Source organism: Halichondria panicea, chromosome 1 (genome assembly GCF_963675165.1).
Source record: "Halichondria panicea chromosome 1, odHalPani1.1, whole genome shotgun sequence".
Classification (NCBI taxonomy): domain Eukaryota; kingdom Metazoa; phylum Porifera; class Demospongiae; order Suberitida; family Halichondriidae; genus Halichondria; species Halichondria panicea.
Window position 1 is genome coordinate 12,813,287 of NC_087377.1, and position 24,711 is coordinate 12,837,997.

The window sequence follows — 24,711 nt, forward strand, 5'->3', positions numbered from 1 at the left end:
TATAATATATGCATGCAGTAATTGTTCACTGTACGTGTCTACAGGACAGCAATTAACTAGTGCTAGGAACAGTGACATCATAACGGCCAGAGGCATGGCAATGATCAGGGAAGCTCTTCAATCTTTACTCTATTGTGCAGCTGATTGCCGAACTCTGGAGGCACCTACGAAAAGAAAACAGCAATCAGCAATCAGCTGCACAATAGAGTAAAATTAATAAATTATTATAGACTAAAAGTACTTACAATTTCCTTGTTCCCAAGAAAGGGGAACTTTTCCAATATGGTAGAAATGTGCATCGGATGCTCGGATATTTCCTTTTGCCTCTGTGCGATGATTATAATACATCAGCATAGTGTTTAGTTGACTGGCACAACTGCTTGTTGGTGAGCAAAAAGTCTGCAGGTATCAAGATTGAAGGTCCCATCACGTTGCTGGAAAAATAATGGGACAAAAGTTATCTTCTATAATTGCACACAGTATAATAGAAGGTTAATGCAATAGGTCTAGCTAGCTATATGCAGTGTGACTCACCAGGAGGACATCACTAGCTGAAGTCCTGCCTACAGGCCTCTGTGAGGGAGCTAAATCCGACGTTGGTCAAGAAACATGTGAACTGGGACTGAGACATAGCACCTGCCAAGCACAGGCCCAGGGTGAGAACAATTCCAATCACCTTCATCTTGAAATTATTTTGCTTGTAAACTCAATTAAGATACAACTATAGCTATAGGACAAAATAATACACATGCAGAGCAGCTAAATAGTTTCCCGAGGCTAAATACAGGAATATTCCAACGATTATTGCCTGCATGCAACTAGGAATAACCATGAATAACTTATAATTATTATAACGTATACTGCATGCATGATGTATAATATATATTATAGTGGGTGGTAATTATATAGCTGTATACAATAGGTACATGCGTATAGTATTGTTAATTCTCACTATAATTATATAGGCGCTCATAAATATTCTCGGAATAATTTTAGCACAGTAGGTGTCTAAAGAATAATAGGCATCTATAATAATGTTCATATTTGGTAAATATCATTACATTAATAACGATCAATGTTCTCATGGCAAAAAATACCTGAAGGTGAATATTATGGATCAGTTCAAGTCAGCAACATAACACTGAGAATCATATGTCGTGTGTCAGTTGCATGTGTGCTGTGTTTATGTCTATAATTATATACGTCTTAATTTTGTTATGTCACATTTTTGGGGAATAATCATCTGATTTTTTATGAGGTGAAAAAAAAGCAAAATTTATCAGGGCCTATATACCGTATAGCGGGTAATTTTCGGGGGACAAAATATTTGTGGTTCAACAATATTGAGACATTTCGTGGGTAATATTTTCGTGGTTGCTGCTTGGATTGTAGGTAAAGGTAGGCAAGGTCGCTTCATTCGTGGGTAAAATATTTGTGGTCAGACCTCCAACCACAAAAACCACGAATATTTTGCCCACGAAAATTACCCGCTATATATACGGTATAGTTCTCATTGAAAAAGCTTTTGTATACTCAGTCTGGTGCAGTATGATTATAGTCTATACGTACTTATAATAAACACTGCAGGTATATAGAATGTCTACTGCAGTATATATATTAAGGTATTATAGTCATCAAGAAAGAGGTATAGTGACTACTCGAGTTAATTCATAGGCCAGTTTATTGGGTGCACGCACATGTGACAGATTTACATACTCCCCATGCAGGCTGTCCTCGCACGCTGCAAAGTAGCTATATAATAAGCTAGCTTTTTGGTGTTTGCCCCGGCCAATTGTAGCAACTTTCACATTGCTTGAGCATGCAAGTGCTGCCTTTTAACAACTCGTATATTGCAAATGTTTACATGTGTGGTGTAGCAAGCAAGGGACTTCCGCCTATAGCTGACCTCCCATCTTTGTGTTTACACATCATGTCATGTATGGCAGTGGCGTAGGAAGGGGGGCTCCAGGGGCTGGAGCTTTCTAGGCTATTAAGTAGAGCTGGCTGCACTATGTAGAATAGCCTTACTCTAAAAAAACTAGAGCCCCCCCATTGAGAAATTGCTTCCTATGCCACTGCATATATAAATATAGTATACATGCAGCAGCACAGTCAGCAAGCAATTAAGGGACTCTCCTAGATCATGGTACACACACAGAGTCACTGGCTCAAAGAAAAGAGCTCGTATTGATTATCAAGCACCCTCATCATAAAATTACAATGTATGAAAACACACCTTCATGCAATGATCATTAGCACAATATTATTTGTCGAGTTTACTGTTGAATGGAAAGCTTGGAGTCAGTAGATGAAAAAGGGCTTAGCTTGCTTAGCATAATTATAGTAGTTTACATGCTGTCCCATAAAAATTTCGTAATTATGCGTTTTATTATTCATAATTAGCACTTAAAAGCGCTTAAAAATGTGCTAAAATGTGCTGAAATTATTAGTACCCGTTTAATATTCAGGTATACATGCATGTAATTGTGACATATTCAGCATGCAGTCACTGTCCTATAACTATATAATTATATGCACTGCGCAGTTGTGCCTCGGTGCATGCATGTGCGCATGCATGTGCAAGCGAGGTATACAGTATAATTATTATAATATGATTATAGTGTGTGTGTATGTGCAGTAGGGCCTGATAAATTATGCTCGGAATAATTTTAGCATATAATTATAGGTGTCTAGAATAATTGGGCATCAATGTTTATTTTTGGTAAAGATCATTACATTAAGTTTTGGATAACGATGTTTTCATGACAAAAAATGCTGAAGTTGGATCAGTTCAAGTCAGCAAGATAACACTGAAAGAATCAGTTGTGTGCTGTGTTTATGTCTATACGTCTTAAATAATAATATTATTATGTCATTTTTGGCACTTTTTATGAGAATAATAGGCACATTTTCAAGAATAGAATAATGGGTGAAAAAAAGCATAATATATCAGGGCCTAATGTGCAGGTATGATGACGGCTGATTGTTGATACTATACTCTGTATCAGTCTATTTATATATAATTATATATTCTGAAAATTGTCTGATTTATGTATAGGCTCCTGCAAAAATGTAAGAACTGAAGACTACAGCGAAACTCTTTAGCTATAGCTTCTGACCAAAAAGCAACCTCAAAGCAACCTCATATGCAAACTCTTATCAGGCTCTGCCATAGCTGGGGAAATATAATTGTCTTGGTCAATGAATCTGTTATGATCATTAGCCAGACGTGCATGGTATTACTGACTGACGTACTTTTTAGGCTCAGCTATAGATCTTTTCAAGGGTAGAAAAAATATGACAGATTGTATATAGGGTTAGGAAAACAACATAACCATACAGTTGACAGTATAGATTATTTTAGATATTGCTAAGCTGCATACATACTCGTGATTTATCATTGTGAGGAATGTGCACCTTAATAGGCCCTGACTGTGAGGACTGCATGCATGGATGGAGCATGGTATGTAAGGTGCACCTGAGTGGCTTCTTTAATTCATTGTTCATGTAGGGTAGCCTCGATCCCAGGCCTTGTGAAGGAGGCTATGCTCAGGGCTGAGTAAGGGAGTAACTGCATGGTATGTTATTCTAATGAGAATTAAAGTACACCTTCTGTAAACACTTTAAGCATCATTCATTGTCTGGGTATGTAATTGTAATAACATTCATAAGAAGGTGCATGCATGCACAAGGCGTAGCAAGCAAGTTTAGAGTGGTCAGGCCAAGGTAAAGTACTTTGATTACTATTGACAACAATTACCAGGAAACCGTCATTATGCAATTTTCAGTAATGAGGACCATTACCTACTTAGCTCCAAAAAGTGGTCATAGCCATCACATGCTTGCCAATGGCCTTGATACGCTAATTATGTTATAGGCATTGACCCTTGTTTTATGCTAACACATTTTCCTCTAAATCCTATGGAACCTATTATGCTATAGAGATTATTCTCAACTAATACTATAATACCCCAAAAATGTTAGTGTATTATTATGGTCAATGCCCGATATAGTCATGTACCACGGCACCCTAAATCATTCCCATGCATAGATTAATTGGGTTGTACGTATACGTGTGTCAAAACCAATTAATCCAACAATTAAAAGGGTCAGTTTAGCAGAGTAGAGTGAAGGTCAACAAAGCAGTTACTCCTGTCACAGTGAAAATAAGAGACCACAATATGATATTTAAATGAAATATTCTCCTAAAAAGCAAATCCTAACTATATAGACATGCACTATTGGCTGTGTTAAGTGTATCTAGTTTAGAAGCGTAATGTGTGTGATACTAAATTGGGCGTGGACATGCACAATTCACTTGTCCATGCACGATCTAAAGAAAAGCAAGGCTTACTATTGGTTAACACTCTTTACCTAATCAGCTCTAGCAGTGTAAATCTCTAGGCAGCAGAGTGTAGCTAGTTTTGTAGGGATCCTCAATAAATATAATCACTGACAATCTGTAAATATCACATAATTATATTGTATATTGTTAATTTTATTGCACTATAATGATACGTAGCTATAATTATATCTAATCCTCTAACTGCAACACTCTTATACTGGCCGGCTATAAAGCTATATATGGAATATAACTCAATTAAAGTTGTCCAGTATTGGTAATATTAAAGTACCAGAGTGTCCGTTGTATTAGAACAACGAAAATCGCCCAGAAGAGTGTCCGGGATAATTAGAAATGTCTGGCCTATGTATGCCAGTTGTTGTTGAATCTTGCTGGAGCAGTGTCATACTCTATATAGAGTTATTTTACTCACTTCCTCCTTAGCTATAGCTTTCTAGATCTGCGCTTAAATTTTTTTGCACTTGGATGTTGATTGTACATGTAGTAAATAGTCACAGACTTGAGTTAATAATCACCATCAGTGGCTAACATGCATCAAAACAACAATGTATGGGGATACCACATATACCTTTCCCCTTGAAGATATTATACCTAAACACAACCCAACTACTTATAATGAAAGCACCGCGGGTGCTGATGCCTCGGTGAGGTGCTAAAGCTACATAATATAAAGCTACCATACCTTTTTTGCATCAATTAATTTTGCTGCATGCAGGCAGAATCACAGGTACGTAGCCTCCTCCACAAGGCGAGGCTAAATCACAGGGAAACGGAAACTGGGTAATGATTGACCATGATTGTTGTTAAAAACGATCGATGCCAAAAGTTCCTAAAATTATAATGGCTGCATCAGCAGAGTCTAGTCTTGCACCAGCCCTAATTAAAAAATTAATGTTATCAACCAAATAGAAAACATTCGGGGCTGGCTGCGCGAGACTAAGCAGAGCCTTGCAGCTCTCTTCTCATTCTTGCAGCCACCAATATATAGCTAGCGTTCTAGTGCAGAGCTAACTACGAAGTAGAGTAGCAATGCCAACACTCGGTGAACAAGTTTTGCTACACACTCTTCTGAAAAGGCTGCACTGGCATTCCAAGTAGGCATAACTCGTGAACGAAGCATTACTTTGCAAATCCACAAATTAAAATCCAAGAAAACATTACTATAGAAGCCTATACAAACTCTTACTTGCACTTGATTGGTCCTTGAGCAGCTGTGGCAGTCTACACAGACACACACATGTACACACACACAAACACACTACTGCATACTTCGCTTGTGCATGCGCACCAAGGCATAATTATATAGTTGTTACAGTCCCAAAGTCACATCTTACGCTAGCTCAAAGCGGTCAGGCTGATTCCTAATACGTCTCGGTTAAGTGCACCGAGGTTCAACTGTATATCACCATTGGCATCATGCAGGCTCGGAGTGTTCAACATCAAAATTAGGCCAATCGAATGAATTCGGACTGGAATCAGAGGCACTTGTTTCCTCCCGAACAGAATCAGCCAGTCTTTACCTTAGTTGCATTGATCTATGTGACAATGTCTCTGGTCATCATGCATTGGCCAACTTCACCACGTACAAAACCGGACCTGTTTTCTCGACAATTAATTTTTTCTCCCGTCAGCCATTTCTTTCTTCTACACATAAACAGAGTCTCCTACCGTACTCCTTTGCTTTCTTGTCATGCTGCTACATCTGAGCCAGCCAATGGTTTCAACAAATTCAACTTGGTCTACTCCCAACTGCCCTCGGTCACCTTACTTTTTGACGATCTGCACGGCTAGGCCGTTACCGTAGTGGCGGGATGGTACGTAATTGCTGTTAATGTCATTAGCGTGGTGACAGGATTCTGTGAGTGGAATTTTCTTCGGTTGGGGAATAGTGGGCGGTGGGCGGTGGCCGGCGACTGAGAGCGTCAGCATTAGCATGCTCAGAGGTCCTCAAGAATTTCAAGGTGTACTCGTATGTAGATAAGAAGAATAACCATTGCTTGATTCGTACCGAGGCCTGGGGTGATGTAGCTCGATCCAGACCCAATGATTTATGCTCTGTCACCAGTTCAAAGGAGTGTTCAAACACACTGGAACATTTTTATGCCCAAAAATGTAATGCATGCCACCCCTCCTTTTTCCCATCCAATGTTTCAGAAAAAGGAACGATTTATAGCAGATATCTTATAGGCTGACATTGTTATTTGTACTTGCTTGGGAAACTTCTACGGAGTCGATTGCACGGAGTGTGTGTTTGGTTGGCCTGGAAAAAATTGCGAAACAAAAAAGAACACGAGTCGAAGTTTTGGCAGTCTATCAAATTCTGAAAAACAAAACGTTGCGAATGGTATCTTCATGCTAAAGGGTTATTGGCGTGTTGTTACTGAATAGCCATGCACCAACTGTATCTGACACATGCAGTTGTACTGCAAGATGTTTCTACCTATGATTTTCTTGTATACGTACTATGTGCATGTCCCGAGATGCCTTGTGGGCATGTAAAGTGTGCCTTAATGGCGGTATAAATGTTGACTTAGCACATTCTGGGCCAAATTTTCCAATCTGGCACAGATCATAATAATTATTATCTACTTATTTTGAAAAGGGCACTTCAACGAGTGCTAAGCAATCCTATTGGCCTACTATACTACTGGAGGGAGAACAATGATCTTTCGGTATTATTGAAGCGCACATTTTTTAGTAGATCTAAGGCATGTGATGTTGATATGCAGGTGGACTTCTACATAATTAAACATCAAGTAAGACGTGGGAAGAGAGACTTTTTCTCCCTTCCTTGCGGCCTGGAATCGAGGTTACTTAATTGTAACATTTTGGTGTTCCCTCCCTCAAGATCGTGGTTGGATACATTTTTCCCAGCATATAATTATATAGCTACTCAGTTACACCGGCAAAGGGAAGCTTTGCTCTCACTAGCGTCACAACGTCTATATGATGTACAGAATGGTTTTGTTTGGTACTTTGTGTAAGTATAAGTAGATCAACAAGTTGTGGGTGACCATTACATTCCTTACTTGTCTTATCTCTAGCTTGTACTGTACAAACATGAAAGTGCCTCAGGCCCACACAATGATAACAAGCAATTCACCTATACATGTATACTATAATACATGCAGTGGTTCTTTGAGTTTAATCGAACCCCCCTCTGAGACATGGAGGCTTAAGCAGCTAGTTAGCTCTTTACTACAAGTTTTCACTTATGCACTTACTTTTAGCTCCTGTAAGTCCTGCGAAGCTTTGTTTGTTAGTTACAAACAATAAACCCTCCAATGCATGCTGACTGTTTCGAAGAAGTGACGACCTCATTCAACTAATGTGAGACTGGAACCCCCATATTTCAAGAATCCTTCCACCACGTACTGCGTGTATAGTCTATGCTATTTTTACGTATACCTTTGTGTTTTCTCTGAAATTAGCCGGAAAACAAAAAAGGGGTGAAAGTGCAAATAATAATATCCTTGTGTACCCTCAATACCAGGCCGCAGGGAAAAAGAAAGGCGGCCTGGTATACTTTGCAAGCGCAATAATTCAGATATATTTGTCAGTATTACACTGTACTCTGCATGACACCATACATTTCATCATAAAAATTTAATTGTAATTAAACGGACAAAGTACACAGAGGAAAAATACGAAATACCCCACGTAGTTAAAATTATAGTGGTAGCCTAATTCAAATGCACTAGTGGAATAATTATGTGTTACTATAATTATGTTATATACTTCTTCTAAGAGGCAGTTCAATTAGGGAGCTATAAGCCTTCCAGACAGCTATAGAGCTTCCTGCATGCATGTATGTTAGGAAGAGTGGTTGACTCTTCTTATACATTAGTGGAGCTCGAGTAATAACTCCCGAGTGTCAGGTCTAAAGCTTTCAGGAGGGATCATTAGCGTCTTTATCTTCAGCAATGACTTCGTCGAACATAAAAGGAAACATTAATTTTAGTAGCAGATAGACTTGCCTGATCAATATTAATACAGGAAACCCACAGGTACATACATGTACCTTTCCTATAACATCTGTAGGTTATCGTCATGCTTATCTCTAATGACTTAACTTGACACAAGAAAGGGTGTAAGCCAAAGCAGGATCGACTGAGTCATCTTTGCACAATAAAAAATGTATTTTAACCCTTTCCCCGTTTTAATTAAAACAAGAAAATACAGAATAAATAACAATTTTCTTTAAAAATTTGTATGTCATGAACCATACATTGAAATGACTTGTAACTATTTCCTACAGGTAGCGCAGACCCCAGAGGTATCTTGACACCGTCTTCGTTACCTAGCAACTGACCACCCCCACTAATTAGCAATTGTTTACAAACATTCACAACTATGTACACAAATAATATTGTATGAAGGCACAGAGTGGCTAAAGACACTAAATAAGTGTTCTCAATGTTCTCACGGTGACATGGTTCAATCAGAATCTGCAGAAAGTTCTCTGCGAGGTCGTATCAGCAGACGTCCTTTTCCCGGGAAATGTTTTCTTCACCTACACACAGGTTTACAAGTTCAATGGTGGCTCATGATGTCCACTGCTGTACTAACTAGCCTAAATACAGTTATACTGAAGCTATCAATACTACAGATGCTACTCTAGACTTACCAGATCCAAGAAGTTGTTCCATCGCAAGAGCTTCTTCCTTAGGCCTTCAGGCTCTATATTTTCTAGCTTGAGGTAGCTTTTTATCTAGCTATGATCCCAGTCACAGTCCTCTCACTCAACAAGGCCATAAGCATCGATATTCTCACTGTCTAGCTACTTTAGAACCTCACTGAGATTGTACTACGAAGATCTTGAAACATTATCAAACGGTCACTTTTCTTTCGACATTACTGTACAAAGTGTACCTCAAGGCAGCATATTAAAGATACCATGTGAAAGAGCAGCTCAATGCGCATGTGCTGGTATCTACAGTGTGTGCATAGCTCCAACACAGTGGGCACAACAAATTTTTGAAAATGACCACTAGAGTGGCCGTCATATGACGGCTTCAACAGGGAAAGGGTTAACACGGAGTACTATAACTTTAGAATACAAAATTGTATGATTACGCGCGTTTATTTTATTGACAGTATCCACAAAATTAATAGAGATTACCCCTTTTAGGGTAATGTACGCGCATGCACATGCATACAATTTATACCAGGTCGCTTTTCCGAGTTTCAAGGGCGGCCTGGAATCGTCCTAAATTATAATAATGTTAGAAGTCAAGCTTAGTATGTCTAAGTCACGCAAACTATAAAAGTAAATCACTATATATAGCTATAGGGTCAATAGGTTAAAATTAACTAAATTTCATTTGTCTTTCCACTTACTTGTTGGATATTATTTAACGAGTTTCACAGTGCTAATGGTCCATACGCCTGGTTAGTACTCAGCTCAATCTCCTCTTTAGGTGACACCTCCTCATAAACAGGACCAGCGGGTGCAATGGGTCCATCGTTAGCTTTACCTTCAGCTGCCGGGGAGTACACTGCCTTCTTACGACAGCAAAAGTGGGTCACTAGAAGCCGAGCGAGGAGTTCAATGACGATAGTCACAATGAAAGTGATGACCACACTGATAGATATTGCTGCACCAGTAGATAGGGGGGCGGCAGGAGAAACTATGAGATGGAAGAGTATGTATTAGATCCCACTCAAGCAAGGAACTATCAGCTATACTATGGTTACCAGTATAACTGTAAAACTGATTGCTTGATTATACTGATGTATATAATGTTGCTAGCTTTAGAAACGTGGGATCGATCATAGTGCATTTGGTATGTTATACTATGGTAAAGCCCTTCACCTTCATTTATTCTAAGTACACACATGATGGTGTCAGGCTCAGTGCTCCAGACTCCAGCATTAGTGCAAGTGATGTTGTTGGGTCCAGTCAGTGAGAGTCTATTGTCACACTGGTAAGTCAGCACTGTTCCCTCCAACACTGTCTCGTTCAACAACTCATAGTCCACTATAGCACCATTGCAGGGCTCAGCAGGTAGAGCGCAGTTAACTAATAGAAACGGTCAGACAGTGATTCAGTGTACACGACTTATTATAATTATGTTTGCACCCAGTGAAAAGTAAATCCTTGATAATCCATGCAATAGAATTGTGTATACAAGAAGTCCTTCATTTTGCGTACATTCACAGAAAATAATAAACAGCTACATTTTACCTGGTCTCTCCCTGCACACCAAGCTCCCAGGATTCTCCACCCACTCTCCCCTACCCCCCACATCAGTGCATGTACTGGTCCTCACATCAGGGGGTAACAGTGCCTCATCACAGCGGTAGGTGACCTCTGAACCCAGTAAGAAGGGTGGTGTCCCAACACGGATGTCCACACTGCCTCTAGACGGTGCAGCAGGAGAACCACAAGCAACTTGGGGAGGTCAGCCATAATAATTATAGTAATAATACAATTAATTAACGCACTTGTAATCAGACTGGTACAGTCAAAGGTCCCAGGGTCAGGAGACCACCCACTACTGCCACAGGTTGAGGTTATCACTTCATTGTCTCCACTGCAAGTGAAGGTGAGCATGGATCCACCAATAGTGACTGGAGGTGTGTTGGTGATGGTCACACCAGCAGCAGTAGACGGTGTGGGGCACACCACTGTGTATTACAGAGAAGGAGTACATGACTATCTGTGTGTTGTATGTACAACCACGAAATAGCTTACTCAAATCCACAATTAAACTCTCTTGACTCATTCCAGCACAGTTGACAGCTCTGATGGTTACATTGTAGGGAGTGTTGTAGGAGATGGTGATCTGTGCTGAGGTGGTCTCCACGGTTACTGGTGACCCGGAGAGTGATGTTGGAGAGATGGTGAGGACATAGCTGACAGACACACCACCAGTAGAGGAGGGGGAGTCCCAGTCCAAAGTGATATTAGAGGAGCTGAGTTGATTTAAAGTGGATGATACTCTTGGGTTGAGGAGAGGTGATGGTGGATCTGTTTTTTGAGAAATACTACCCCTGTTAGCATTAGTTTTTGACAATTCTGAGATTTTGCTGTATTACTAATTATACTCACCAGCCACGCTGATGGGTATTGGACCTTCTCCTGCTCCTCCTATCACTAGACAGTTCACTATAGTTCCACCCAGCGCTGTTACCATGGTGAGGGTGGTGAGTGTCGATATGATCATGCCTCCATTGTGTCCGGAGTAATCAGCCCGGAACATGAACCCATCAGAGCCAATCTCCCTTGTTACAATACTGTTACTCACTAACCCAGATGCACTAGGCACATTATTCAGTCCAGGTGGTGGGGCTACTACCCATTGAAGGTCCACACCCATAGTACCAGGCAGAGTGCAGGTAAAGGTAACAGTGTCATCAGGACAGGCCACAGTGGGAATGGATGTCAGAGTAGCTGAAACAAATAAAATATTAGATCTAGGAGTACATAATAATTACAGCTATAGATATTTTAGGCTATAGTGATGGTTCCAGTGAACACAGATAGACCTTACCTGCAGCAAGAGTAAACAACAGAATGATGATAATAACCGCTTTTATTTGCATTGTTGGAGAGTTTTGCTCAAACAAAGATCAATCTATACAGGAAGTCAGAAAAAACCACAGTTATGTGTAATAATAATCGATGTGTTTTTAACAGCTGCTATCAATTATGGATCTTACTATAATGGATCTTACTATAATGGTGAAAGTAAAGTGTTGACAATAATTATAAAGATGAATACATTATGGATCTAATGTTTACACATTTGTGATTATATTCTAAGGATATAAGACAGAGCTGTTTGGACTGTCTTATCAAAGTGTTGCCGAGAATCTTCAAATTGACCCTAAAGTGTTTGTAGAATAGTGCAATCAATTTTTGACATGATGCTGTCTATAGATTTTAACTTTATGGTTGACCACAGATAACCATATGATTTTGTGGGATATTTGCTGAAAAACCCAATATCATAGTAAGGTGTAGCCTCGATTCCAGGCTGCTCTTCAGGGGAGGCTAGTGAAGGAGGCTAAGTAAGGTCCTATACATCTAGTTTTTTTGGCCTCTATATAGGGTATGATCATGCACCTTCATTTTCTCGGTTATCCATTAAGTGACTAAATGCAAGATATGAAGTGCTCATTGACTTTTTTTACATGTTTGTGAGAAGCTAGCTAGCTAGCTATAGACATACTAAAAGGCAGGTGTTAATTAATTGTGTATTGCTAGTCTAGCTGAGCACAATTAAATGTCATTTACCTGAGAGGTTTCATGTGGCTGAGATTGTTCTAAACTTATACTTCCTGAATAAAGTTGTGCTTAGAGCTGAGTCTGAGCCCGAATACTGGGATTGATACTAGAACTTAAGTCTTGGTCTTCTTTATTTGAGGTAGCTAGCTAGCTGAGACTAGCTGAGACAAAGCCAAAGTGAAACGCTTCATGGTGCCATCTCTAGCTCTGATGATTGATTTGCAGCCACGTGCATGAAAAGATGGGCATGGCTGCTTGATTTCAATTATAGGAGAGCCCTGCCCAATTTTCTCAGCAGCTCCTGGGGGGGTTTCTGGGCAACCAGGAAACAATGGTAGCTACGCCCCTGCAGATACGTATACAGGATATGTATATTGCATGGTGATGGTAACACCGGCAGCAGTATATAGATGGTGTGAGGCACACAGCAGCATTAGAGGAGAAATACATGTATGTTGTATAAAATGGCTTAATCAGATTCAAAATTTGCTTCCATCATTCCAGCACAGTTAATAGCTCTGATATTGATAGTCGTTATTGTAGGGAATGTTGTAGGAGATGCATGGTTATCTGTGCCGAGGTGTCTCCATACTGACAGGGACTGGTGACCCGGAGAGAGGTGTTGGGGACAGACGGTAAGGACAAAGCTAGGTGACACACACCACCAGACTGAGTATATATAGAGTGTGGAGTTAAATAATTATACATGTAGAGATTATGCAAAGTATGGCTATAGGTCAAAAAACAAAAGACAGGCCTGATGGAACTGTTCCCACTGTTCCTTGCCATTAGACAAGGGGAAGCTACTCCTCTCACTATAGGGTCATCAAGTGGTGAGAGAACGTATAATTATACAGACTGATTTAATAATTATTGATGTGCATGAATCACCACTATAATATCATGCATGCATTCCTTGTCTTATCTATACCCACACAATGACAGTAAGCAGATTTTACTTGTGTATACACTCTACTCCCCCATCTCAATGTGCCCCATCAAGCTCGGAGAGAGTATTTTGTGATGATCAAGCGAGAGAGACTGTTTCTAGCAGCTCAAGCATGCAGCCTCTCAGAGGTGAGGCTCACAAACTAACCTGTGTATGTATAGTATAGTAGACCACTATAAGTCCTTTTACTTAAATAATATATACCACATCAAATAAAACTATAATACATAATTATACCTCCTCTCAAATCAGTGACATTTTGTTAAAGGAAAGCCTGCATGTGGAAAGGCCATATTTCCGTAGAATACACAAGTCATATATACATGCAGGCGTTTCTGATTTATGTGTCACTTTCCATATTAGACAGTTGCTTACTTAGAACATCATCCCACACACACTATTATCATTATACAAATGACTTGTATATACCTAACGTATTTTATACTACAGGTATATATCTCCATGCATTGAAACTTCGCCAGAACATTCATCATAATCTTCGCTGTTTACACCAATTTTGGCTAAAATATAAATGATATACAAGGTAAAACATGCATGCTATAACTGATAATATAATACTGGCTGGAACGTATACATAATTGTAGTGCAACAGGTCCGTACGCCTGATTAGTATTCAGTTTAATCTCCTCTTTGGGTGACACCTCCTCATAAACAGGACCAACTGGTGCAGTGGGTCCGACATTAGCTTTTTCTTTAGTTGCTGAAGAGTACACTGCCTTCTTACGAGAGCAAAGGTGCATCACTAGGAGTCCAGTGAGGAATCCAAGAATTGCAGCAACAATGAAAGTTATGATAAAACTTATAGCGATAGCTTCACCAGTAGATAGGATGGTGACTGTAGAACAACCTGTAAAACAGATAGTCATAATTATTCATTATGGAATAAATAACTCCTAAACCTTCAGTCCTAAGCACACACTTGATTGCTTCAGGCTCAATGCTCCAGAGTCCAGCATTTGTACAAGTGATGTTGTTGGGTCCAGTCAATGAGAATTCATTGTCACACTGGTAAGTCAGCACTGTTCCCTTCAACACTGTCTCGTTCAACCTATCATAGTCCACTATACCATGCACCGTTGCACAGCTCAGGAGGAAGAGAGCAGTGCACTATAAAATATGGAAGGCCAAAAAGTACGATCTCAATCAGCGCTGCACATGCACGAGCATTCAACTAATTGGCTACTGAATACTATAGGAATCGTGGAAGGAGACTATATAGTCTCATGATATACATGCACCTTACCTGAGGGACAGTCATATGTGGTGGGGTCATGTGACCATCGTCCATTACTCTCACAGGTTGCTAGTACCATCTGTCCATTGCAAGTGAAACTAAGAGTTGATCCTACTAGTGCAGGCAGTGGAGGAGCACCATTGATGGTCACTTGAGTGGCAGGTGTTGGGTTAGAGGGGCAGGTAACTGCAGTAGACAAATTAAAGTTAGGGTTAAGATTAGTATACCAAATAATTATACCAATAGCAGGAATCATTGGCATCACATCACTGCTCGATCCATCACAGTTGACAGCTCTGATGGTCACATTGTATGGAGTGTTATAGGAGATGATTATCTGTGCCGAGGTGGTCTCCACAGTGACTGGTGACCCAGAGAGAGGTGTTGGGGAGATGATGAGGACATACCTGACAGACACACCACCAGTAGAGGAGGGAGAATCCCATAATACAGTGACAATGTGGACGAACTGATTTGATTTTGAGCGGCAGACAGTCTTGGGTTGAATGGAGCGGTTGGAGCAACTGCAAGTTCAAGATTGTCTCAACAGAATATTGGGTAAGTACTTACCAGCAACTATGACTGTCTGTTGTAACTCTATTACACCACCATCAGTAACAGTACTAGTACAGGTGACATTGCTACCATCCAGTACAGACACTTCACTGAGGTTGATGAGAGTGGAAGTCAGAGTTCCACCATCATTGCTCACAAGAACAGCCTCAAATATGATCATGCCTGATCCAAATGTGTCCCTTCGACCAACAATAGAACCAAGGAAGATTGTACTTTGTACTGACATCAACCCAGACTCTGCTGGAGGATCCACTTGCCATCTCACTGTAGTACCAGTCACAGAGCATGTGAACAGACTGCCTCTCCAGGACACGCCACACTCGTGTTGGACACTAAAGAGGCCTCTGTTTAAATGGAACATTCAATCACATGTAGCACAATCCTTACTCTTATTTTATACCTCCTGTCTGAGAGTTAATCATAAATGCTATTAACAGAAGACACTTGATCTGAATTGAATTGTGTAAGAAGAAAATTGACATCAGTGTGTCTCTCAGCATCGCTCTCTCTATAAATCCTTTGTTACCACCATGAAGTTCACCACTTTTTTTTTTAAATGTATTGTCTTGTGTAGATCTAGATATCTAGATGCAGATAGAGCTAGTCATGAGCTAATGGACTCGCAAGCCAGGACAGTAGGTTTATTCGCCTTATAGTCTCGTGATACCACCATGCAGCCAGTTCACGTGGTAGTCACATTCATTGTAGAGAGTGTTGTATAGGAGATGGTTATATTTATATCACTGCCGAGGTAGTCAGCTTCCACAGGGACAGTAACTTGGAGAGAAGTGTTGGTAAATTTTAATAGTGACATAGCTTGCTGATAGAAACACTATACGTATATAGAGTGCTGCGAATTAAGCCATTATCGGAGTTGATGGAGAAAGTAAAATTGGAGACTCTATTATACAGCATTATTAATTTTGTTTTGGCTCACTCACCCATCAGCAACTGCATGTGATTGATTGTGTGGCTGCTATTTTTCTTCTGCTGGAAAAGGTGACAACACTGCCATTAATTCAAAGGGCACCTCAGTGATGGTGGTAACGGTGGAGGTATATAATACGAGTACCATTATACTGGTGTCAGCCACATGCAGCTTGAAATGGAGATGACGGATAAAATATAGATAAAGAAGACCTATTCTGGATCGTTCTATTCTGTATGCTGTCCATGGTATCCACCCATGCAGGGCTTTGTCTAAAACAAAAAGAGAGTGCATCAGACCCTAAAAATAGAAAATGGATATGTTTTCGTCGAAAAAAGCCTATTAGAAGCTGAGACGACCAGGAGAGCAGATATTATGATCAAACTGAACGATTCGTTTGGTATACGTGCATGGCTGTGCCATAGATGGTAGCTGAGGGCGCTTAAAAAATGCTTGGTAGACCTCCTACCGACAAACTGCCGACAAGTGAATCGTTAGCAAGCATTGAGTAGGATTTTGATCAAGTTCGTCTTTTCACGTTGAACTGTTATGTGATGTTAAAGTTGCTGACTCACAAGCATTTGCAATGACCTTCGTATCTCCAGGGCTTGCAATTGGGCACACTCCCTTCGATAATTATTGTCATACAAAAAAGTCATCCCAAGATGTGCAGCCTGATGAGGATCTAATAATTATCACAAAGAAATTCCAGCATAACTTACATGGCTTCCATTCCAAACCCTGTTTTGTTATTGTTACTTAGAACGCAACCTGAATCAGCCGACTTTAAAAATTTTCCCTGTAAATTTAGAATTGCGGAAGGCTGGTTTGATCATGATCCGGATAATAAGACAAAACATTAGATGGTATATAATGTCTCACCTGCAGCTTGCTCATTGGATCAGGTGATTTAAATGGAACCTGAGCAACTCCAAGCATATGCGTGCATGGTGAAAGAACATATTGACTTCAGAGTCTGTCTCAAATGCAAGTCTTTCACTGCATGGTGGAGAATACAGGGAATTGGGAGGCCTTCGGCAGCATAATTATTTTGTCAGCTCTATTGATTTAGTCAGTGCCATCAACTTCTTCTCAATAAGTTTTTTCAGCCAATGTTTGCTTCAGTTTAGACAATAATATTATTTACTAACATACTATAACTGCATGTTAAATCTAAATCACACTTACAGCCCCTTTCTAAGGAGGTAATGACTTCGCTTTGCACAGAATGCAACTCGAAACTTGATGTTGCGGCCAATGGTTTTTGGGGTGGTCGATTTGAAAGAGCATTTTTTATGTAAGGGTTTTCAACACATGCGCTCGATCAAATAGACAGACTACTCTGCAAGCAACCTACAGGCGCCATGAACAGGAGAACGCGAATAATACGACCAGGGAATGAAAGAAATTGAACACTCAACATTCACTCCGGCGGTCCCCCGGTATTATCAGTCTTGGGAGGAATGGGAAGCGTGTAGGAAGCTAGTGTATGTAAAGATCGTTAATGAAACAGTTGTTAAATTGCTACATTGTACATTATAATTATACTCTCATAACAATGTCATAATTATGCATGACTGTGGCAAGGAGAATACTTAATGGAAGTGGAAGCATGTCTGAAAATTAATGTGCTTGGAAACGTACATTTGGTCATTGTCTTGTCTTTTAATGAGTGTTGGTGTTTGTTTAGCCAGCTGCTCTGATCATAAAGGAACTGAAAGTGATTACAATCATAATCCATTTTGATAAGTAAACAAACACTTCAGTGCAATTAAGTATAATTATAGCTACTCATGTAGTTTTGACTCAGTATGCATGCAACTCGATGTTTGTTTTGGCCTCTAAGATATTACAAAATCTTCATTTTCTCGGTTGTTACAACCTTAATGAAGTTTCTTTTTGGTGAAACACTATGAACTATGACTCCATTCGACAAATCAGTGTCACCACAGACAGACTGCCAACAAAACTTTCAGCTATAGGTACAAACGCAGCAGCACCTTCCACCTATACAGTATCTATGAGTAGATGTAGCAAAGGTCCCAGGATCAGGCGACCACTTGCTACTGCTACTTAATTCCTGTCTCCACTGCAAGTGAACCCATTAGACCCATTAGCTAGTAGATTCTGGAGTTGTATTGCATGGTGATGGTAACACCGGCAGCAGTAGATGGTGCATGTATAGGAGGAGAATACATGTATGTTGTACAAAATTAATGGTTTTACTCAGATAAAAATTTGCTTCATCATTCGAACACATCAGTTGTCAGCTCTGTAGTCACATTGTAGAGAGTGTTGTTTATAGGAGATAGTTATCTGTACCGAGGTAAGTCTCCACAGGAATAGTGACTTGGAGAGAGGTGTTGGGGACGGACGGTAACTAGCATAGCTATCTGATAGACACACCACTATAGACTTAGTATAGAGTGTTGAGGAATTATACAAGTGGAGGTTATACAAAGTCTAGCTATAAGTATAGTGCAAAAAACATAAAGGGAGGCCTGATAATGTAATGATTGTCACTTAATTGTGGGATGCTGTTAAATTATTGCTAATAAAAAGAGCAAATAAGTTTCACAATCCTACTGGTCCATACGCATGGTTAGTGTTTAGTTCAATCTCCTCTTTGGGTGACACCTCCTCATAAACAGGACCAACTGGTGCAGTGGATCTTGTGTTAGCTTGTCCATCAGCTGCCGGGGAGTACATTGCTTTCTTACGATGGCAAAAATGGGTCACTAGGAGCCGAGCGAGGAATCCAATGATTGTGAACAGAACTGCAGTGAAAACCACACTAATGGAAACAGCAATGCCAAGGTCAGTGCCAGTAAATAGAGCGAGAGATGGAGCTGTACAGTTCATTAGAAGAGCTAGATCTGGAGTTATATATTACGTGAATTAAATTATGTATAATTATAACCAACAGCTGATTCGTAAAACTCACCAGTTGTTGGAGGAGCCTGGGTTAGTTTCAATGGACCACACTCGATAGTTTCAGCGTTTGGGCTCCACATCAGTGTACTGTCATCACATGTCACCATCATCACGGGAGACACATACCCTGCATCACACTGGATGGTTACTGTTGATCCTGGCAATCTGCTGGAAACTGGTCCAACCATTCCATTTGTGGGGTTTGTCAGCACAGGACAGCCACCTGAGAGAAAGAAGTGAAATGTGACAGTGAGTGTGTGTTGATTTTCATGAATGCTGCCAGTTATTTAACGATGTTATCAACTCACCAATCCTGAAGTTGTACTCAACAGTTGTACTATTCCCAGCACAGTTGGTAGCCACAACACTGACAGTGTAGTCCACATTGTATTGAGCAGTCACAGTGACAGAGGTGGATGTGAGGACAGTAGCAGAGAGCTGGGCCGGAGTTGAGATGGTCACTGTGTAGGTGAGGTCATCTCTACCACCAGTCTCAGAAGGAGGGTTCCAACCAACAGTCACATTGATTTCATTGGCAGAGCTGCTCAGAATTGAGTGTCTTATGGTGGAAGGTGGCCCTGGTAGATCTATATACAACTTATTGTGAGTGGATGCGGAACTTATTGCAACTCACCCACCAATTGGATGATTGAAGATCCTATGGTTGTTCGAGACGGAGTAGGCACAAACACAAACCCCTCACAGGACACAGTGATCCCATTCTTCGCTATTCTTGACAGAGTAGATGTTAATGCGGTGTCATTGGCTGCAATCAGTGTTACAATGTAACCTGACTGCATTACTGGTACATTGAGACCCAAGGTGGAGAGGATACTGATGCTAGTACTATCTGATGGCACCCATCTCAAAGAATCTCCAGGAGCAGTGCAGGTGAAAGTGACTGTTTCCATTGGACATGGTCTCTCCACACTCACTGAATATTGGGCTTTATGAAAAGTGTTTAATGTCCTATATAATTTTATAATGGAATTCTTTCTTACCAGTGCTGAAGCCAGTCAGAAAGCAAGTCAGGATAACTTGAAAGAGCTTCATCTATCATGTCAGCTTGAACTGGATCAGTCAGTCTAGACTACTACAGTGTTTGTTCATTTGAGAGTTAAAATTAAGGTTGCTGACTAGACAACTCACTGTATACATGTGACCATAAAATATGATGTTAATTGGGTGGTCATTAACTCAATTGACTCTACAGTCCATAATAATTCGCTGCTGAAATTAAAAAGTAGTGACTTAATCCTATTTGTTAATTAGTGCTATATCCAATAGGTGTTTTATTTCGCTGCTATGTATGTTGAATATAAGAGGTGTCATCAATTTGAATAACAGGCTAAGACCACATGATCGATCGCGAGGAACCTCGATTACATGACAAATCAGTTGTTACGCTAGTCTCGCGAGCAGACTTGTCCTAGAGGGAACGTCTGGTCACTATTGCAGCAATTCCATGGCACTGAGGAATGTAGTCACATGCAAGATATTTGTTAATTAACAAAATTCACATGTAGACAAATATTTTCATTCGCAGCTAGCTAGCTCTTGCTTGGTCTGAGCTCCTTGTAACCAAGTTCCTTCGCAGCCAGGTATGGTTCAACACTAAAATTAGCCTTTGCTTCTTTTCACGTTCATTTTATGCTATAATAGGAAAATATACGGGGTGTTACAGCCCCACTATGACGTAGGCAAATCTGATTGGCACTGCCAACATTCTGGCAAGGGTCCACGGAATTGCTGCAATAGTGACCAGACGTTCCCTCCCTCCCACGTCTGCTCGCGATACTATTGTTACGCTTGGTGAGCAGAACGACTATCCATGCAACGAGACGAATTAAAGGTTAACTCAAACAATCTCCAATCATCATAAATTAGGCTGATCAAGTGCAAATAATAATAAGTGAACAAATTTGAGTATTTGGCACAGGCCTAAGTCCAGAGGAGTGCAGCTGTTCGAGCAAGCACATTGACAAAGTGGTGAGTACCGTGTGTCACTCTCTGGGTGGGTGATTTTATTTTTGTATATGGCAGGTCCTGTGCATGCTCGCACTCCTCCTATTATTGATTTTGAACTGAGCTCATGAGTTTCATAGTGAGTAGCGAATGATCGACTGTATGGGTGTTTCAATCTCAAGATCGTGGCTGGGTGAACTGTTCCCACTGTTCCCTACCATTATTTTCGTTAGACAAGGGGCAGCTACTAGGTGCTCTCACTAGCTCACCAAGGCCTGGTAAGAGAATATACAGACTGATTTTGTTTTTTGTATAGACGTGCATGAATCACCACTATATGCATACATTCCTTGTCCTGCTCTAACCCACACAATGACAATAAGCAGATTTTACCTGTGTATAACTCTACTCCCCCATCCCCATCAAGCTCCGAGGTTGAGGAGAGAGCATTTTGTGGTGATCAAGGAGAAACTGTTTCTAGCAGCTCAACAACCAGCCTCTCAGAGGTGAGACTCACAAACTAACCTGTGTATAGTATAGTAGACCACTAAGTCCTTTTACTTCAATTAATAATGTATACCTCATCAAACTAACAATTATACATAATACCCCCTAGCTCTCAAATCAATCACTAAAGGAAAGCCTGTGGAAAGGCCATATAATTATTTCCATAGAATACACATGCATGCAGGCGTTTCTATATATGTGTCACTTTAGCTTGTATTATGTAGTGTTTCATATTAGCAGTTGCTTACTTAGAACATCATTCTACACACACTGTTATCATTATAAATGACTTGTATACCTAATGTATTTTACTACAGGTATATATATCTCCATGCATGGAAAAGTTTGCCAAACATGCATATAATCTTCGCTGTTTACAAAATTAATTTCAATTTTGGCACATAACTAAATTATTGCCTTACAAAATGGTATACAAGATAAAACATTTACTCCAACTGGTTGGAACGTATAATATACATAATTATAGTGCAAATGGTCCGTATGCCTGGTTAGTATTCAGTTCAATCTCCTCTTTGGGTGACACCTCCTCATAAACAGGGCCAGCTAGTAAAGTGGGTCCTATATTAGCTTGTTCTTTAGTTGCTGGAGAGTATACTGCCTTCTTATGAGAGCACAAGTGCATCACTAGGAGTCCAGTGAGGAATCCAAGAATGGTAGCAACAAGGAAAGTTATGACAAAACTTATAGCGATAGCTTCACCAGTAGATGGATGGCGACTGTAGAACCTGTAAAACAGATAGTGATAATTATTCATTATGGAATAAATACCTTCAGTCCTAAGTACACACTTGATTGCCTCAGGCTCAATGCTCCAGAGTCCAGCATTAGTACACATGATGTTGTTGGGTCCAGTCAATGAGAATTCATTGTCACACTGGTAAGTCAGCACTGTTCCCTTCAACACTGTCTCGTTCAACCTATCATAGTCCACTATACCACCATTGCACAGCTCAGGAGGAAGAGAGCAGTGCACTATAAAATATGGAAGGCCAAAAGTACCATCTCAATCAGCGCTGCACATGCACGAGTATATTCAACTAATTTGGCTGACATGCACCTTACCTGAGGGACAGTCATATGTGGTGGGGTCATGTGACCATCGTCCATTACTCTCACAGGTTGCTAGTAGCGTCTGTCCATTGCAAGTGAAACTAAGAGTTGATCCTACTAGTGCAGGCAGTGGAGGAGCACCATTGATGGTCACTCGGTTGGCAGGTGTTGGGTTAGAGGGGCATGTAACTGCAGTAGACAAAAGTTAGGGTTAAGATTAGTACCAAATAATTATACCAATAGCAGGAATCATTGGCATCACATCACTGCTCGATCCAACACAGTTGACAGCTCTGATGGTCACATTGTAGGGAGTGTTGTAGGAGACAGTTATCTGTGCCGAGGTGGTCTCCATGGTGACTGGTGACCCAGAGAGGGGTGTTGGGGAGATGATGAGGACATAGCTGATAGACACACCACCAGTAGAGGAGGGAGGGTCCCAGTCCAGAGTGATATTCGAAAAGTGAATTTGGTTTTGAGTGACAGAGAGTATTGGGTTGAGTGGAGATGTTGGAGCAACTGCAAGTTCAATTAGTCTCAACAGAATAATTGGAAATAATCTTACTAGCAACTGTGACTGTCTGTTGTGACTCTATTGGCATAGCACCACCACTAACAGTAACAGTACAGGTGACATTGATATCATCCAGTACAGACACTTCACTGAGGTTGATGAGAGTGGACGTTAGAGTTCCACCATCACTGCTCACAAGAACAGCCTCAAACATGAGCACATCGGAACCAACTGTGGTCCTTCGACCAACTTGTGAGGGAAAGAATGCATCAGTTTGTACTACTGACAGCAAGCTAGATGCTGTTGGAGGATTCACCGCCCATCTCAATGAGGTACCAGGCATGGAGCATGTGAAGAGAACTGCCTCTCCAGGACACGCCACACTTGTGTTGTACACTAGAGAGGCCTCTGTTGAAATGAAAAACATGCTCATTGACAATCACTCATGAAACACAATCCTTGCTGGCATTCATAATTAATTTATATACCTCCTATCTGAGAGTTAATCATCACTGCTAACAGAAAATACTTGATCACCAACAAGTTCACCATTTTTGAGGCAATAATTATTATAGTGCCCAAAAGCAAAATGTGATAACTTTACCTATAGCTATATAGCTATAGTGTAGATCTAGTTGCAGATTATAATATAGCAGTAGTGGCCAATTTTTTTCTAAAATAGGTATCTTTTTGCTGGGACATGAGGCTATATCAGTGTGGTTATGAAAAGCTAGCTATAGGGCACGTAAAGTTTGTTGATGTGTCTGTTTAGCCAGCTGCTGTGATCATAAGCGGAATTGAAAGCAATCGTATATATACCATTATGATAAGCAAACAAACACTTCAGTACAATAATGCAAGTACTCTGGTTCCTCATTAGAGCGTATTAGATATTGACTTCACTTCTAATACATTATAGTATTTTTCGAGGGTCAAACAGAATAATAGGCAAAATAAAAAGCATAATTTGCCAAGGCCTACAGTTATGCGTAAGGAATATACAATAAGGAAATTCGCCATACCTGCATGGTCTCTTTCTACACACAAAGCTCCCAGGATTCTCCACCCACTCCCCCCTACCCCCACATCAGTGCATGTGTGCTGGTCTTCACATCAAGGGGTCGGAACATTCCCTCAGTATAGGCCCCATTCTATGTATGCTGTCCGTGGTACCTACACCCGGGGCTTTGTCTATAAAGAAGGCAGACCGTAAATATAGAAAATAGAGACGTGTTTGTTGAAAAGAATACAAAGAATCTGACTGTGACAATCAGGCAGTATGATCAAACTGAAGTCAGAACGATTCGTCGAGTACGTTGCTGTGCAATCGTTGGTAGTTGAGGGCGCTTAAAAAAAATGCTTGGTAGACCTCGTATATACCCGACAATTTAAGTGAATAGTTAGCAAGCATGAAGT

The 24,711-nt window shown here is 40.5% G+C and overlaps 3 protein-coding genes across 4 annotated transcripts in view; 1 reads left to right on the forward strand and 2 right to left on the reverse strand.

Moving 5' to 3' along the window:
* The window catches only part of LOC135349686 (uncharacterized), a 134,224-nt gene that overhangs the window by 53,197 nt on the left and 56,316 nt on the right, over positions 1 to 24,711 (forward strand). The window lies entirely within an intron of this gene.
* LOC135349851 (uncharacterized) lies at positions 18,790 to 19,763 on the reverse strand. The gene is made up of 3 exons (XM_064548486.1): positions 19,547 to 19,763; positions 19,249 to 19,461; positions 18,790 to 19,180 (listed from the first exon to the last, which is right to left on the reverse strand). Exons 2-3 carry the CDS (start codon positions 19,424 to 19,426, stop codon positions 18,879 to 18,881), a joined length of 480 nt encoding a protein of 159 aa, XP_064404556.1. The 5' UTR covers positions 19,427 to 19,461; positions 19,547 to 19,763; the 3' UTR covers positions 18,790 to 18,878.
* On the reverse strand, positions 22,084 to 23,910 carry LOC135349871 (uncharacterized). The gene is made up of 4 exons (XM_064548519.1): positions 23,784 to 23,910; positions 23,019 to 23,703; positions 22,794 to 22,970; positions 22,084 to 22,703 (listed from the first exon to the last, which is right to left on the reverse strand). Exons 1-2 carry the CDS (start codon positions 23,845 to 23,847, stop codon positions 23,309 to 23,311), a joined length of 459 nt encoding a protein of 152 aa, XP_064404589.1. The 5' UTR covers positions 23,848 to 23,910; the 3' UTR covers positions 22,084 to 22,703; positions 22,794 to 22,970; positions 23,019 to 23,308.

Bases quoted from the DNA above. Each gene is read 5' to 3' on its own strand.
- LOC135349851 (XM_064548486.1), bottom strand. From the start codon at position 19,426: ATGGTTGGACCAGTTTCCAGCAGATTGCCAGGATCAACAGTAACCATC. The intron at 19,181-19,248 runs GTGAGTTTTACG...ATATAACTCCAG, and splicing joins CCAGGCTCCTCCAACAACTG to ATCTAGCTCTTCTAATGAAC.
- LOC135349871 (XM_064548519.1), bottom strand. From the start codon at position 23,847: ATGGTGAACTTGTTGGTGATCAAGTATTTTCTGTTAGCAGTGATGATT. The intron at 23,704-23,783 runs GTATATAAATTA...TCATTTCAACAG, and splicing joins GATTAACTCTCAGATAGGAG to AGGCCTCTCTAGTGTACAAC.